General features: G+C 38.4%; 3 protein-coding genes across 4 annotated transcripts in view; 2 read left to right on the top strand and 1 right to left on the bottom strand.

Moving 5' to 3' along the window:
- Positions 1-1552: 1552 nt before the first annotated feature.
- On the top strand, positions 1553-11460 carry LOC103505134 (tumor susceptibility gene 101 protein). The gene is made up of 8 exons (XM_008469443.3): positions 1553-1618; positions 4865-4953; positions 5850-5924; positions 6570-6720; positions 7343-7590; positions 8913-9104; positions 9644-9777; positions 10207-11460. The coding sequence occupies exons 2-8, from the start codon at positions 4900-4902 to the stop codon at positions 10391-10393; spliced, it is 1041 nt and encodes a 346-aa protein (XP_008467665.1). The 5' UTR covers positions 1553-1618; positions 4865-4899; the 3' UTR covers positions 10394-11460.
- A 245-nt stretch (positions 11461-11705) lies between these two features.
- LOC108251859 (transmembrane protein 258-like) lies at positions 11706-12985 on the bottom strand. Its single transcript, XM_017442283.2, has 3 exons — positions 12856-12985; positions 12308-12576; positions 11706-12046 (listed from the first exon to the last, which is right to left on the bottom strand). Exons 1-2 carry the CDS (start codon positions 12859-12861, stop codon positions 12331-12333), a joined length of 252 nt encoding a protein of 83 aa, XP_017297772.1. The 5' UTR covers positions 12862-12985; the 3' UTR covers positions 11706-12046; positions 12308-12330.
- Positions 12986-14718: 1733 nt separating this feature from the next.
- Positions 14719-16863, top strand: part of LOC103505132 (USP6 N-terminal-like protein) — a 24095-nt gene continuing 21950 nt past the window's right edge. For both annotated transcript variants that reach the window (XM_026820502.1, XM_008469442.3), the window contains exons 1-2: positions 14719-14802; positions 15673-15788. In XM_026820502.1, coding sequence (XP_026676303.1) covers positions 15707-15788 — 82 coding nt within the window. In that variant the 5' untranslated portion in view covers positions 14719-14802; positions 15673-15706. The remainder of the gene's footprint in view (positions 14803-15672; positions 15789-16863) is intronic.

Below are 16863 nucleotides of genomic sequence, written 5' to 3'. Positions count from 1 at the left end.
AACTTCCAATGGGTACATAGGTAGGTACTTGAATGGAAATAAACAACTCTTATCATTTATAGCATAATCATATTAATAATTAAAGAAACAAAATGAATTTTACGTTTTAACTCAATGATTTTCTCTTCATTAGGCTGACCATAACTCTGAAAGCATTTATTCAATTTTCAAGATATTAATTCTGCAGGTAATCATATTTATGAGACAAAGAAAATTTAAAAGATTTTGGGATTGCTTAGGCATTCTGTAGGTGCTTTTTTTTATTCAAATCACAGAACCACTAATTCAATTGATCACAGTAAAATCTAAATAGACGTAATCAAGTACCTACTTCTTTATATTGGGGTCCTTGTTTTTTTACTTCATCCCTCGTATTTAAATGGCAAGTCCCCCACAAAGACCCCAAGAGTGATCTAATATTATTTATGAACCCTTGAATGACTTGGGCACTGCCTCCCCCTAAAGAACCATTTTATCCCATTACCTGAGCAGTAAGTAGGTACCTATAACCTAGTGTTTCAACTGTTTCTATCTAAAAGTGAAATTACTTGACTGTAGGGGGGGGGGGACACTGAAAGAGAATAGTAAACAAGATGCACTGACGTTTCCTATGATGCACTATTCCTCGTAGATTACCTGAGCAGTAAGTAGGTACCTATAACCTAGTGTTTCAACTGTTTCTATCTAAAAGTGAAATTACTTGACTGTAATCTACAGGGGATAAAAACAAGAGTTTCGCCTAATGTGATACAAAAATTAATGAGTCAATGTTCATTTTATCCCTTTTTTAAGATGTTGACTTCTTAATAAGAAGCTTCTTATACTAGTGTTTTTGTGAACTGTAGACCTCACTCAGATTCTTTTGCCTAAGCTAAGACTTTGCCTATATGGGTGACCCTACATAATACACATGTATCAAAACAGAAATATAAGTAAAAGTATCTAGCAATACTTACATATTCCATTAGTAGGTACATATTTGCTGCCTACAGGAATACCTACTGCAAGCTGTACTTTCAGGCTTCCAAAAGAAATATGTAGGTACCTCTACAGAATTTGAAAAAATGGTTCTCTGTTCCTAAATACTTGTGTTTTATTTTTTATTATTAATAAATATTCTTTTTAGTTTTCAACATCTACAGGGGATAAAAACAAGAGTTTCGCCTAATGTGATACAAAAATTAATGAGTCAATGTTCATTTTATCCCTTTTTTAAGATGTTAACTTCTTAATAAGAAGCTTCTTATACTAGTGGTTTTGTGAACTGTAGAGCTCACTCAGATTCTTTTGTCTAAGCTAAGACTTTGCCTATATGGGTGACCCTACATAATACACATGTATCAAAACAGAAATAAAAGTAAAAGTATCTAGCAATACTTACATATTCCATTAGTAGGTACATATTTGCTGCCTACAGGAATACCTACTGCAAGCTGTACTTTCAGGCTTCCAAAAGAAATATGTACCTAACTACAGAATTTGAAAAAAAAATGGTTCTCTGTTCCTAAATACTCGTGTTTTATTTTTTATTATTAATAAATATTCTTTTTAGTTTTCAATGATGGATCTCAAAAAAGTTTAATCAACTTGAACGGAACTATTCCTGTTCAATACAAAGGTAAGCTATCGAGTCTCACCATGGTGATGAGCTCAGTATTGCATTTTTGCTCAATGCTTGAATTACTTTAAATCGTGTGCCATATTGTACAGCATCTCTTCAGTTCTACCACTGCAAAACTAATAGGTGATGTACAACTCTTTTGTTCACTTCTTTTTTAACTTGGTTGTTTGTGCTACAACTCAGAAGTAATTTGAGCTGATAATAATTGATAATCCTCTGATTGAATTATTTTATTTAATAAGTTATGGAAACATGGCTTCAAATGCACCCTACCCTACACAAAGTGAGACTTTTTTCTTACCAAGGGCGGGTAACCCTGCTCGTTATAGATAAAACCTCATTAATAATAATACTAATGAGAAGTTTATTCATTACAATTCACAGTTAAATCTTCTATTTCATTGAAAATGTACTATCATTATTTTCATAATTGTCTGGCTGGGGGACGTTAAACAGGGAGTAGGCCAGCTTAGTCTGGCTGGGGGACTTTGAACAGGGATTATACCCGCCCGGATTTTCCTTGCTAAAGAAATAGCAAAGGTTGAGTGAGTGCGAAGGGCATCTACTCGTAAAATTTGTAGCCAAAACCAAATGTCAGCCCAAAGCAATCACCCTAGTTAGGACTGATTGAGAGGGTGGCAAAAAACGCCGACCCCGTCAGTACACAAGAAAAGGCGAAGAAGAAGAAGAATGGACTGAAAGTAATGGACTTTAGAGTTTTATTTTTCAAATGAAGGGAAGTAACTGATACAAAATCTTGTGAATTGTATGTATCAGTTACTTCCGTTTATTTCAAAAATATAAATGGAAATTCACAAAGTTACAGACTCCTCCATCAATATGTTAACAGTTTGAGTTTCCCAATCCACGAATTTCAATAATATGACACAATTTTCCGCCCCCTCTTCCTTGCGTTTAACCTAACCCTATAACAGGATTTTGCCTTCTGCTCGTTTTTGCCAGTTCGTTTTTGCCTGCTCGTTTTTGCCAGTTCCTTTGGTAGCAATATTCCACGGACGCGACTTCTGCACAAGTACCAAAAAATTAATAAAAGACAGATGTTAGGTTTGCGGTTCATAAAAAAAAAAAGAAAAAAATGCAATTTAAACTTCGTGTTTGCAAAAGACATTTAAGTGTTAGGACTAATATTACAAAGAAAAAACCTTTCATAACCTTTCTAATAGTTGATGTGATGTCAAAAACAGCTTTCTAAATTATCTTTGTCCGCTGGCCATTTTCTCCTACATGGAGGAATCATCTAGGTATTCCTTTGTTGACACTAAAAAAAAAAGTTGTAGGGAGGGGGTCAAGATTTTGTTTCGTGAAAATTCCGAATTAATTGTGAATATGCTAGAACAATTAAATATTTTACAAAACTTCTTTCTTCTTTCTAAGTACATATTTCTTCTGTGGTGATAGTCTGTCGTGCTACACAGCTCAGCACTTAAGTAGCTCTGTTTTGAATACTTTGCAATTTATTTTCAATACTTTGCGACTCATTTTCAATACTTTGCTACTAATTTTGAAATGCATGCTTCACACTTGTCTCAGTCTATTTTAATTTTCTCTCTCTCTCTCTCTCTCCCTCTATCTCTTTTACCTACCTTAGTTACCTATTAAACTTATATTTTCTTTACTTTTTTTAGAGAGAGAGAGAGTGCGTGAGTGTGAGAGAGAAGAGAGAGCTTATTAATAATATTAATAATAATACAATATATCGAACGGGACATATAAATGGTATACCTATCCGTAAAAGCAATGCTTGTTCCACGGATTAAGTGAGAAAGTCGTGTATTGTGTTCACTGCCGTTTCTACTTTCTATTACTACAGTATAGCGGAGCTATACTAGTAATTACTTTCTATTACTACATTATAGCGCTATACTGTAATGAAAGTATTGCAATCGGTCCAAATTTTCAAAATCGGGAAATGGGTGGAAATATCCGTTTTGGGGTCCCCTGATAATGAAAGTATTGCAATCGGTCCAAATTTTCAAAATCGGGAAATGGTTGGAAATATCCGTTTTGGGATCCCCTGATGTCAAAAAAGTGATTTTTATCCGGTCCAAATGTTCAAAAGAAATGGTTGGAAATATCCGTTTTGGGATCCCCTGATGTCAAAAAAGTGATTTTTAGCCCATGGTCTGTACGTATGTACCACAAGTTTAAATGGGAAAAGGTTGTATAGCCCATGGTCTGTACGTATGTATGTATGTACTACAGGTTTAAATGGGAAAAAGTGGTATACAAAATATCTCAAGAACGGTTTGTCCTAGAGCGATGAAATTTGGTATGCTATCCCGGTATGGTGTATGGTCCAAGGACGCGACTGTAACAATTTGGTAAAAATCGGATAGTCACGCCGTAGGTGGTCGATATTTGGACTCGGAAAATTTTTCAAAAAAAAAAGTTCAATTTTTGGACACTTTTAAACGATCCCTTATTACACGGGGAGTAAAATTTTCAACCAAAAATTGGCCGCAGTAGGCGGCTCGGGACTTGGAAGATTTTTTTTTTTAAATACGTATTCCGCTAATGTAATAGAAAGTCGTGTGATGTTCACACCAGATTTTATTTCTAAGAAATAGTTAGTGATGGAAAGAATAGCATGCCCATCCCATAGTATGTCCCTTATCAGATGGCAATAAGAGACACAATACTTCCCATTTACGAGCTGGGTCAACACGAGAGCACCAGAAAGTAACCCGTCAGATTTTATTTCTAAGAAATAGTTAGTGATGGAAAGAATAGCATGCCCATCCCATAGTATGTCCCTTATCAGATGGCGATAAGAGACACAATACTTCCCATTTACGAGCTGGGTCAACACGAGAACACCAGAAAGTAACCCGTTGAGATATTTGCTATCGAAAAACAAGTGCAGTTCAAATTATTGATGGTGTGCATCGAACCCGGGACCTTCTGCATTACAAGCGACCGCGTTACCACTGAGGTAACCGTGCCTCTAGAACTCTCTTAACTTAACTTAATTTGAGAGTTTGATGGTGTGCATCGAACCCGGGACCTTCTGCATTACAAGCGACCGCGTTACCACTGAGGTAACCGTGCCTCTAGAACTCTCTTAACAATTTGAGAGACTAAGCATAAAAAAAAAGATATGACCAACCTCAGTGGTGTGTGTAGTGGTTAGACTTATATGACCGACATGGCGCACGAAGTGCTAACGAAAGCTCTGGTGAAAAAATATTAATAAATATAAAATCGCCCGCGTCGCAATTTCAGGCCTGGTCTATCACATACCGGTGTGCATCTGGCTGATGGACACCCACCCTGATCACGCCCCCATATGCTACGTCCGCCCCACGGCAGACATGAGGATCAACGTATCGCAGAATGTGGACCACACGGGGAAAATCTACTCCCCCTACTTGCACACATGGACACCGGTGAGTCCCTGGTTTGGGTGTTGAGGTCGGATTATGGCACCTTTCCCCTACTGAAAAAAAACTTAGGATTTAAAAAGTGAATTGTAAGGATTTAAAAAGTGAATTGTAAGGATTTAAGAAGTGAATTGTACTAAGCACAAGTAAGCACAAATGAACCTCAATCAATCAAATCATGAATCGGAGTGCAAGCCTAGTGTGACACCCACTCAGCCACGGAGGCTACCTGCACAAATAAACCTTTCTCGCTATTTTAAAGTGTGTCCAAACATAGTCGACCGGGCGTCAATCCACATCGACCGGCCGTCGTTGACTATGTGTGGCCACACCTTTAGATTTCGGCCCAAGTCAACCAAACTAAACAGACAGGTTCCATAAAATTTGTAGATTAAAGTGTCCTTGGGCCGGGTTTTCTTTGTACAGTTCGGCCGTTATCTTGTTACAAAACGAGCCACCTGCCTCGGTGCCTTAGTGGTCAAGACGCTCGCCTAGTGGGTTCGATCCCAGCCAAGGCATGGAATTTTATCCTCTTTAATTTGAGAATTTGACTACACAATAATGGAGCTCTAAGGGTTAGGTGGTAGAGAACGCCTCCGGTGTTAACCTCGCCTAGTGTTTACCTTCCACTCAAGAGTCTATTGTCATAAGACTAACGTCATATTCTTAACTCTTCTGCGTTTCTCCAGCAAAATTCCAAGCTGGAAGGTCTGATCAAAACTCTAGCCTCAGCCTTCAGTGCACTGCCTCCCCTATACTCATCTAGGACGAAGCAAGAACCAGCCACAAATCCGACCTACAATGGAAACATCCGCCCCACGGCAGACATGAGGATCAACGTATCGCAGAATGTGGACCACACGGGGAAAATCTACTCCCCCTACTTGCACACATGGACAGCGGTGAGTCCCTGGTTTGGGTGTTGGGGTCGGATTATGGCACCTTTCCCCTACTGAAAAAAACTTAGGATTTAAAAAGTGAATTATACTAAGCACAAGTAAGCACAAATGAACCTCAATCAATCAAATCATGAATCGGAGTGCAAGCCTAGTGTGATACCCACTCAGCCACGGAGGCTACCTGCACAAATAAACCTTTCTTGCTATTTTAAAGTGTGTCCAAACATAGTCGACCGGCCGTCAATCCACATCGACCGGCCGTCGTTGACTATGTGTGGACACACCTTTAGATTTCGGCCCAAGTCAACCAAACTAAACAGACAGGTTCCATAAAATTTGTAGATTAAAGTGTCCTTAGGCCGGGTTTTCTATGTACAGTTCGGCCGTTATCTTGTTACAAAACGAGCCACCTCCCTCGGTGGCTTAGTGGTCAAGACGCTCGCCTAGTGGGTTCGATCCCAGCCAAGGCATGGAATTTTATCCTCTTTTATTTGAGAATTTGACGACATAATAATGGAGCTCTAAGGGTTAGGTGATAGAGAACGCCTCCGGTGTTAACCTCGCCTAGTGTTTACCTTCCGCCTTCCACTCAAGAGTCTATTGTCATAAAACTAACGTCATATTCTCAACTCTTCTGCGTTTCTCCAGCAAAATTCCAAGCTGGAAGGTCTGATCAAAACTCTAGCCTCAGCCTTCAGTGCACTGCCTCCCCTATACTCATCTAGGACGAAGCAAGAACCAGCCACAAATCCGACCTACAATGGAAACATGGCTTCAAATGCACCCTACCCTACACAAAGTGAGACTTTTTTCTTACCAAGGGCGGGTAACCCTGCTCGTTATAGATACATTAATAATAATAATAATGAGAAGTTTATTCATTACAATTCACAGTTAATTCTTCTATTTCATTGAAAATGTACTATCATTATTTTCATAATTGTCTGGCTGGGGGACGTTAAACAGGGAGTAGGCCAGCTTAGTCTGGCTGGGGGACTTTGAACAGGGATTATACCAGCCTGGATTTTCCTTGCTAAAGAAATAGCAAAGGTTGAGTGCGAAGGGCATCCACTGGTAAAATTTGTAGCCAAAACCAAATGTCAGCCCAAAGCAATCACCCTAGTTAGGACTGATTGAGAGGGTGGCGAAAAACGCCGACCCCGTCTGTACACAAGAAAAGGCGAAGAAGAAGAAGAATGGACTGAAAGTAATGGACTTTAGAGTTTTATTTTTGAAATGAAGGGAAGTAACTGATACAAAATCTTGTGAATTGTATCAGTTAAGTACTTCCGTTTATTTCAAAAATATAAATGGAAATTCACAAAGTTACAGAGTGTCCTCCATCAATATGTTAACAGTTAGAGTTTCCGAATCCACGAATTTAAATAATATGACATAATTTTCCGCCCCCTCTTCCCCAGGTTACATGCCCATGCCTGGTTCCAACGTTAACACACCGTACCCCACCTACCCACCCTCCGCCTACCCTGGCTACAATCCCAACGCTGCAGCCGCGCCTAGTGGTTCTATATACCCCTCGTATCCCACCCCTGGGGCCACGCCTGGTGCGGGGGGCTACTCACCTTACCCACTCTATCCCCCGGGTGGGTCCACCCCTGCTACACCATACCCTGTGCCTACGCCTAGCCCAGCCCCAGCCGTGACCTCGGTAAGTCGAAACCTTTAATCACACTACTTTTTTTTTTTTTTTTTTTTTTTTTTTTTGTTGTTTGGATCGAAGGAAGTGGCAACTGCTGAGGTAATATCATTTTAAAAAAAATTTTAACATAAAATAAAAAAAAAAAAAAAAAAAAAAAAAAAAAAAAAAAATCAGTAAAACATCAAAACTCTGTTCCGTGTTGATTTATGCCGGGCGTCTCTTCAAACTATTGACGTAGGTTTTTTTTTTTTTAAGAGGTTTGACAGAGGGAACTGTAACTGCTATGGTCTTATCGTCCCGAAATCGAAGAGAGAAGGAAGACAGGATAGGAGAAAGCCAGCCGTTCCGAGAACGAACATTATCCCAGCAGGATAAAATCCGCCCCGGGCGGGAATCGAACCCGCGGCCTAGCGCTTACAAGGCAGACGCACTACCAACTAAGCTAACTAGGCTGGCTAATTGAAAGGTTTGATAGGAGGAAGTGTAACTGCTGAGGTCATATCGTCCCGTAATCGAAGAGAGAAGGAGAACAGGAAAGCCAGCCACTCCGAGAATGCACCTCATCTGTTTATTATGATAAAATCTGCCCCGGACGGGAATCGAACCCGGATGGGTGACCATTTGGGCGATCGCATTCTGCTGGTTTTCCCCGGCCCCACGCGAGCTGGGTGAGGGTAATATGAGTAGGCGGGTTGTCTCTAAAGGGTGGGTAGCAGTTGTACAATATTTTTAACATAGCGGGTGTGTCCATTATATTATTAACTGACGTTTATTACCAACCTCAGTGGTGCAGTTGTTGTTAACGCGTTGGACTTTGGATCAGGAGGTTGGTGGTTCGAGTCCAAGTCAAGTCAGAAAATTTATCTATTTGTAATAATCAGGGAACGATATTTGTGACAAGCATTAACATTAACACCACATTTAAAAATTCCTTTTTTCCCTCCTTAAAAACTGACGTTTATTCCAACAAAATATGATACACATTTGGTTGAAATATCTGTGCAAAGTCGTAAAATAAGATGATCCCCTATACTTACATACAACATAAATCATTAAAGGATAGTGTAATGTAATGATGTAGTAAGATAAATTTCATATCTATTCCACCATTTATTTATTTTACCTGTCTCGGTGGTGTACTGGTCAAGGCGCTCGCCTGGTAAACAGGAGGGCGTGGGTTCAGTCCCAGCCGAGGTATGGAATTTTATCCTCAATATAATTTGAGAATTTGACCACAATAATAGTAGTGGCCTACTACTGGAGTAAAGGGACTTTTCAGTCCTATGCGAGCAGTATAAAAAAGCACTTATTATTACTATTATTCTTCCCAGGGCGGGACCATCACGGACGAGCACATCAAAATGTCACTCAAGTCTGCCGTGGAAGATAAAATCCGACGCAAGATGAACGAACAAAAAGTGCAAGCTCAAGAAGAAATTGAAATCCTTAAGCAAACAGAAAACGAGCTTAACCAAGGGAAATTCAAACTGGCGCGAATGTTTGAACGTATTGATAAGGAAAAGGTGAGTCCATGATTATGATTTTTTTACTTTTCCATTTATTAATAATAATACAATATATCGAACGGGACATATAAATGGTATACCTATCCGTAAAAGCAATGCTTGTTCCACGGACTAAGTGATATATGCATAGGGTGACCATAATTTTTTGCGGGACGTATGGTCATCCTATATATGCATCAAAGTGATTTTTAAGAGGTTTGATAGAGGAAACTTGTAACCGTTAAGGTCTTATCGTCCCAAAGGTGAAGGAAGACAGGATAGGAAGAAGGCAGCCGTTCTCAGAACGAATCTTATCTGTTTAAAAGTTTTAGCTCTGGCGGGAATCGATTCTGCCAGCCTAGCTAACTAGGCTGGCAGAATGGAAATTTATTTTCATCAAGCGTGTCGAGAGACGCGCGAACGTCAAGAGTTCGAAGCGCCGCCCGGCCTATATTAACACGAAACAGAGTTATTGAGCTTGTGAAAGAATTGTTCGATGAAATAAAACAATGAAATATTATTAGTTTCATGGTTTTTCGGCATTTTCTATTTTACAGGCGGAACTAGAGCGCAGTATTTCGTTTCTCAAAGAGAAGGAAACAGAGTTGGATGAAATTCTAGCGGTGCTCACTGAGAAAACAGAAGTCGATGTTGATGAAGCTGTAACCACCACGGCACCTATTTATAAACAGTAAGTTTGTGTGGGTTCGATACCCGGTGGGGCGTAAAATTTATTTGTTTGAACCGGAACCGAAACAGAACAGTTTTTTTTTTTTTTTTTTTTAGAGGTTTGATAGAGAGAACTGAAACTGCGAAGGTCTTATCGTCCTGAAAGCGAAGAGAGAAGGAAGACAGGATAGAAGAAAGCCAGCTGTTCCGAGAACGAACATTATGTGTTTAGGATAAAATCCGCTCCGGGCGGAAATCAACCCGCGACCTAGCGCTTACAAGGTAGACGCGCTTCCCACCAAGGGAGCTAGGTAGGTTGGCTAAATCCTTTTTTTTTTTTTTTTTTTTTTTTTTTTAATATTTTAAGCATTTATTTTAAGAGGTGGCTAAGATCTTTGGTATTTGCCCCTAAAATTCCTTAAATAATAAATATTTTGTTTTGGTATTTCAGAATTCTGAATACATTCACAGAGGAGGCTGCTACAGAAGATACCATCTACTACATGGGAGAAGCCCTAAGGCGAGGGGTCATCGACCTCGAAGTCTACTTGAAACAAGTTCGCTCCCTCTCACGGAAACAGTTCATGTTTCGAGCTCTCCTCTTCAAGTGCTACAAGCATATTTCCTACGCGCGATAAACGGCGGGAGTGTGTGTGTTGGAACATTTTCTCAATGTATATTGGAACTGTGGAATTGTACATTTCAGAGAGAATTAAATTGAGAATCGTAAACTGAATCATCAATAAATTGAAACCATTGAGAGTATTTAGAATCATCTTGTTGTAAACTTAGTAGGTATGTTGTCGAGAAACTATCTTGTTAAAGGGTTATACTCTTTGTATTCCCTAAGAGCCCTCCTGGCTTTTATTGTTACAATACTTGCTAATTTATGTAGATTTTTTTTTCTTCCACTGTTCCCGGATATGTCAGTCAAAACTACCTTTTCCTACAAAGGACTTCATTGGATGATGGACCCAGGGTTAAAAACACTTGAACAGCTACAGGAAGTTTGAACTCTCTTCACATTTTAGATGTTGCTCAACCCTTTAGCATTTTTATTTTCCTTATCCTATAGGTAGTACTTAAGGAAAGAATTTAATTTTAATGTACCAGACCCTACTGGGCATAGTAGCTTCTTTTTTACTATCTAAATCTGATCAAGTTATAAATTGTTTGCGTGGATGTGAAACGGAATAAAATGTTTACTTTTTGTACTGTGTGTACAGGACATAACTGTACGATTTATGATTCGACCTGATTGTAGAAAAAAAATTGCAGCATGTACCAAGCTTAAGACCTCATTTTTACTTTCCTTATTTGTCTCGGAATGTGATCAAAATTATTCTGTTCAGATTGCTGAGATGTAGAAATGGGCTTTCAAGTTTTCTTTAATTTTAATTGTATAGGATGAACATGAGATAACTGAGAATGAGTTAGCATGACAGAAAGTTCATTTAATATATACTGATTTATTTTTTTATTTATCCAAATAAATATAATCTATTAAAATTCATTTTTATTCATTTTACCATATAATATAGCTTTTTCTTTTTCACTTTCTGATCACAGGTCCCGCCATATCTTGATGAAGGGGTTTAACAAAAAAGTTTCATCAACTAGTCCAGTATCCAATATTGTATCTTTCAATGATGTTGATCTTTTAACAGATTGGAGAAACTGAACAAATAAAAAAAGGAGTTGGGGGAAAAATGTTGATTTAAATTGACAGCTTTGAACAGTACCCTTCTGCCTAATGCTGTCCATTTTAGGTTTCCATGAAAGGAAGGTACAAAATGCACATTTCGATTGATTTTGGTCTTGAGCAGTGGACACTATGGGTAATCAAAAAATGTTGATTTAAATTGACAGCTTTGAACAGTACCCTTCTGCCTAATGCTGTCCATTTTAGGTTTCCATGAAAGGAAGGTACAAGATGCACATTTTGATTGATTTTGGTCTTGAGCAGTGGACACTATGGGTAATTAACATTATCTCCTGAGTAGTTCTTGAGGTCTTTTATGTCCATATTAACACAAATGAGATTCTAGAATGACACAATCTGAATCATTTAAGTCATCACACAAAAAGTGGACCCTTTGGTCTCTTGGATAAATAAAGTCAATCATGCAAGACAGTTTGAACTGACATCAAGTCTAGCAAGATTATCTTGAAGATTTTTCTCTCAAACTATCCATGATGTAGACAAGAACACAGAAAATCTCAGAAGTATTGGGAAAAGTACAGGAGATCTTCAATGACATGATATGGTAGAAAACAATATGGAATGGAACCTGAAACAAAATAGTGAAAAGGAAATTGTAAAAGCCCATACAGAAAATACCCACTGCCCCTCAGTCTTGAACATTGAGGGAATATGTTAAGTTTATTGGATGATAAAAATCAAAACTTCATCAATATATACCCCTCCATGTCAGTTCGTAATACATATAAATAATTATAACAAGAGTTCTATTGAAATCTTTGCCCACCACAGTCTACTTTTAATTGATGATTAATTAATCAGAATGAGAGTAGGTACAAGGCATACATACCTTAAACAAAATGTCAAAGCACTTCAAACATATATTCCGACCCAAAGTAACAAGAACAGTGTGCCAAAACCAGAGAACAAGGCTGCTACCAGAGCTATGACCAACTCTTTGACAAGATCTCGTGATAGTTTTGTGCTGGTCACCTCATAGACAAAGAACCAAGCTGTGAAGAATATTCCAATTCCAAGCAGCAATATGGTGAGGTGAGGAAAGATGGCTGGGTTGACAGGTGACACATATCTTTGCATTGACTCGTAGTTGATGGTGGACTGAAAAGAGAGATATTTGGTGATGGAGATTATGATATGATTAGAATTTACAATGGTCTTGAGATTCAAACCCAGATCTAGTTTACTGTGTCCCATTTGTCAGTGATAATGTTAACTGTTGTAGCAGCTCATTTTTTATCAGTCATACACCGTCTTGAAACATACCTAATCAATCATTGTAAGGGCTTGGTGCTTGACTACCAGAATAGCAAAATGACCAAGAGCATCTTCCCCTAGTATACCTGATGAGACATTTTGCCTGAACTACGAATTGCATACCTGCATTTTTTCAGTGGTCCGTTATTCTCTCCAAGTAGGTACCAAATTGTCAAGAGATGAATAAAGCTATTTCAAATTTCAAGATTTCCACTGATTTTGAACTGGAAAAAAGAAAATTCGGCGTTCAATCTGCCCCGGGCGGGAATCGAACCCGGATGGGTGACCATTTGGGCGATCGCATTCCGCTGGTTTTCCCCGGCCCCACTCGAGCTGGGTGAGGGTAATATGAGTGGGCGGGTTGTCTCTAAAGGGTGGGTAGCAGTTGTACAATACTTTTAACATAGCGGATGGGTCCATTATATTATTAACTGACGTTTATTACCAACCTCAGTGGTGCAGTTGTTGTAACGCGTTGGACTTTGGATCAGGAGGTTGGTGGTTCGAGTCCAAGTCAAGTCATAAAATTTATCTATTTATAATAATCAGGGAACGATATTTGTGACAAGCATTTAAATATGCTTAACATTAACACCACAGTTAAAAATTCCTTTTTTTCCCTCCTTTAAAACTGACGTTTATTCCAACAAAATATGATACACAGTTTGTTGAAATATCTGTGCAAATTCGTAAAATAAGATGATCCCCTATACTTACATACAACATAAATCATTAAAGAATAGTGTAATGTAATGATAATGATGTAGTAAGACAAATTTCATATCTATTCCACCATTTTTTTCTTTCTTTTTTTTACCTGTCTTGGTGGTTTACTGGTCAAGGCGCTCGCCTGGTAAACAGGAGGGCGTGGGTTCAATCCCAGCCGAGGTATGGAATTTTATCTTCAATATAATTTGAGAATTTGACCACAATAATAGTAGTGGCCTACTGCTGGAGTAAAGGGACTTTTCAGTCCTATGCGAGCAGTATAAATAAGCACTTATTATTACTATTGTTCTTCCCAGGGCGGGACCATCACGGACGAGCACATCAAGGTAGTTCTTGAGGTCTTTTATGTCCATATTAACACAAATGAGATTCTAGAATGACACAATCTGAATCATTTAAGTCATCACACAAAAACTGGACCCTTTGGTCTCTTGGATAAATAAAGTCAATCATGCAAGACAGTTTGAACTGACATCAAGCATAGCAAGATTATCTTGAAGATTTTTCTCTCAAACTATCCATGATGTAGACAAAACATCATGCAAGACAGTTTGAACTGACATCAAGTCTAGCAAGATTATCTTGAAGATTTTTCTCTCAAACTATCCATGATGTAGACAAGAACTCAGAAAATCTCAGAAGTATTGGGAAAAGTACAGGAGATCTTCAATGACATGATGGTAGAAAACAATATGGAATGGAACCTGAAACAAAAGAGTGAAAAGGAAATTGTAAAAGCCCATACAGAAAATACCCACTGCCCCTCAGTCTTGAACATTGAGGGAATATGTTAAGTTTATTGGATGATGAAAATCAAAACTTCATCAATATCTACCCCTCCATGTCAGTTTGTAATACATATAAATAATTATAACAAGAGTTCTATTGAAATCTTTGCCCACCACAGTCTACTGTTAATTGATGATTACTTAATTAATCAGAATGAGAGTACAAGGCATACATACCTTAAACAAAACAAGTTTGTTGTTAGGAATATCGTCCCACGACCTCTGCCATTGGGTCTTGATTAGTTTGGCAATCCAAGGTTTAAAGTCTTGAGGTGTGCGACATTGCCATGATCACAGGGGATAATAGATAGGGGATCTTTAGCTGCCTGATCTACGGCCTCATTGCCGCGAATACCGCAATGAGAGGGACACCATATCAGTTTGACATATTTCCCCACAGCTTTTAGGTTGCTCCATGCAGAAACAGACACTTTAATAGTTTCAATTTTCAATTATTAACAGTTTTATTATAAAGATACACCCGAAACCCTATTGGTCATGATTTCCATGTGGAGGACATTCCCTACTTTTTAGAGAGAAAGTACCAAATGAGGTGAGTTACTTACCTGCTTACTTTTTACTTGATTACCTAATTTATGGATCAGGTTTTCTGATAAATATCTCTGCCAAATTGGTACATGTCAGTACATTGTGCGTACTGACCATAACCCATATCCATGTAAATACATGGATAGCCGATAGTTAGGTATTTGGTAAATGCTCCTCCATTTATCGTGTGATAGGTTGGCAGTGAGTAGCACTTGTTTCTTTGATTCCTAATAAATCTTACACCACCCAGATTTTACTAGATTCTTGTGTACTTTTTCTAGGAAACATCCTTGGTTGGTAGGAACAACCCTGTTTAGTGATGGGACTCGAGTGAGATTTTTCAACTCTATTATTTTCCAACTCGAGTTGTAACTCGAGTGGAAATTAATCAAGTTGAATATTTATTCCAGGAAATTACACTGCGCCGATTTCTCACTTGAGTAGGCGAGCGAGTTGATGATATTCAGGTTTTCGTTCGGAAACTCTCAGCATAGGGGTATACCACTATACCCCTCCCCCTCTTCAGTTCTCTTTCTTGCATCATCATCATCATCATCATCTAGTAAGAGGCAAGAGGGGAGACGGGGGTAGTGAATCATCAACTCGTTCAAACGAATAGTTTTTCTGACGAATAGATTTGTACTCGAATAGAAACTGTATGTTGCAATAATATGTGCCAAGTGCGCAAGTGAACTCGGGTCAGAGAACCCAATGAATAGTTTTTTTTCCACTCGAGTGAAACAAAATAATAATCAAGTGGACTCGAGTGAAGTCAAACTCGAGTCCACTCGAGTAAAATCATTCACTCGGCCCATCACTAACCCTGTTTTCATGTCTCTCATCCATCTTCTTATTAATTTTGCCTTAATTTCAGATAGCATTATGGTTATGAGAATGGTCACATCAATATGAATTCAGAAGAGCTGCTCTTGAGAGCAGCAGAAGAGAGACATGCCATTGTTGAGCGATATTTGAAAGGTCGTCATGCTGGTGCTGAAATTCACTCTTGGGAAGAGCCTGACAATGACTTCTATGGCAATTTTGACCGATTTGGATTTATCACGTAAGTTTTATCTAGAAGTTTCAGTCAAGATTTGAATAGGATGTTACTTTTCACATTTCAATTTCATCTACATCACTTACCTAAAAATAATAACAATTAATTTAAACAAGCTGGGTCCGTCCCTCTGGGAATTTTTTAGCCCGTAGTTTATTTGATCGTGATTAAAGAAAATCAGTACCTATGTACCTACCTAATTTGTTTAATATTCAGTTTATTAATATTCTTGATTTCATTTTTCGATTTTACTTTCATGTATTGATTTAAAATCAAGACTAGAGCCCGTTCTCCCTTTATTCCCAATATAAGGTTTAAGTCACCCATCCATTTATTGACCTTACTTGGTGTAGCTTAACATAGGTGATGCTAAAACCGGTCTTAAAATAACGACTGAAGTGTTATCTAAAACTTTCTCGCTTTGAGTTCATAGGTCGTCGCGACAAATTTCAAGATCAGAGCTCATTTGTGTGAGAAAATGTGAAAAAAAAAATCCCACAATTACTCAATTAACTTTAAGTCACCCATCCATTTATTGGCTTTGCTCGGCGTAGCTTAACATAGGTGACGCTAAAACCGGTCTTAAAATAACGACTGAAGTGTTATCTAAAACTTTCTCGCTCTGAGTTCATAGGTCGTCGCGACAAATTTCAAGATCAGAGCTCATTTGTGTGAGAAAATGTGAAAAAAAAAATCCCACAATTACTCAATTAACTTTAAGTCACCCATCCATTTATTGACTTTGCTCGGCGTAGCTTAACATAGGTGACGCTAAAACCGGTCTTAAAATAACGACTGAAGTGTTATCTAAAACTTTCTCGCTCTGAGTTCATAGGTCGTCGCGACAAATTTCAAGATCAGAGCTCATTTGTGTGAGAAAATGTGAAAAAAAAAATCCCCCAAAAACCAGTTTTTTTTTTTACCTTTAATTTGATATATGTATAGGTCGACTAGGTTTGGATAAGTCCTTCTATGGGAACAGACCGACAGACCGACAGACAGACAGAC

This window comes from Diaphorina citri, unplaced genomic scaffold, assembly GCF_000475195.1.
Source record: "Diaphorina citri unplaced genomic scaffold, Diaci psyllid genome assembly version 1.1 scaffold153, whole genome shotgun sequence".
Classification (NCBI taxonomy): Eukaryota; Metazoa; Arthropoda; class Insecta; order Hemiptera; family Psyllidae; genus Diaphorina; species Diaphorina citri.
This window is presented reverse-complemented; position numbering and strand designations above follow the sequence as displayed.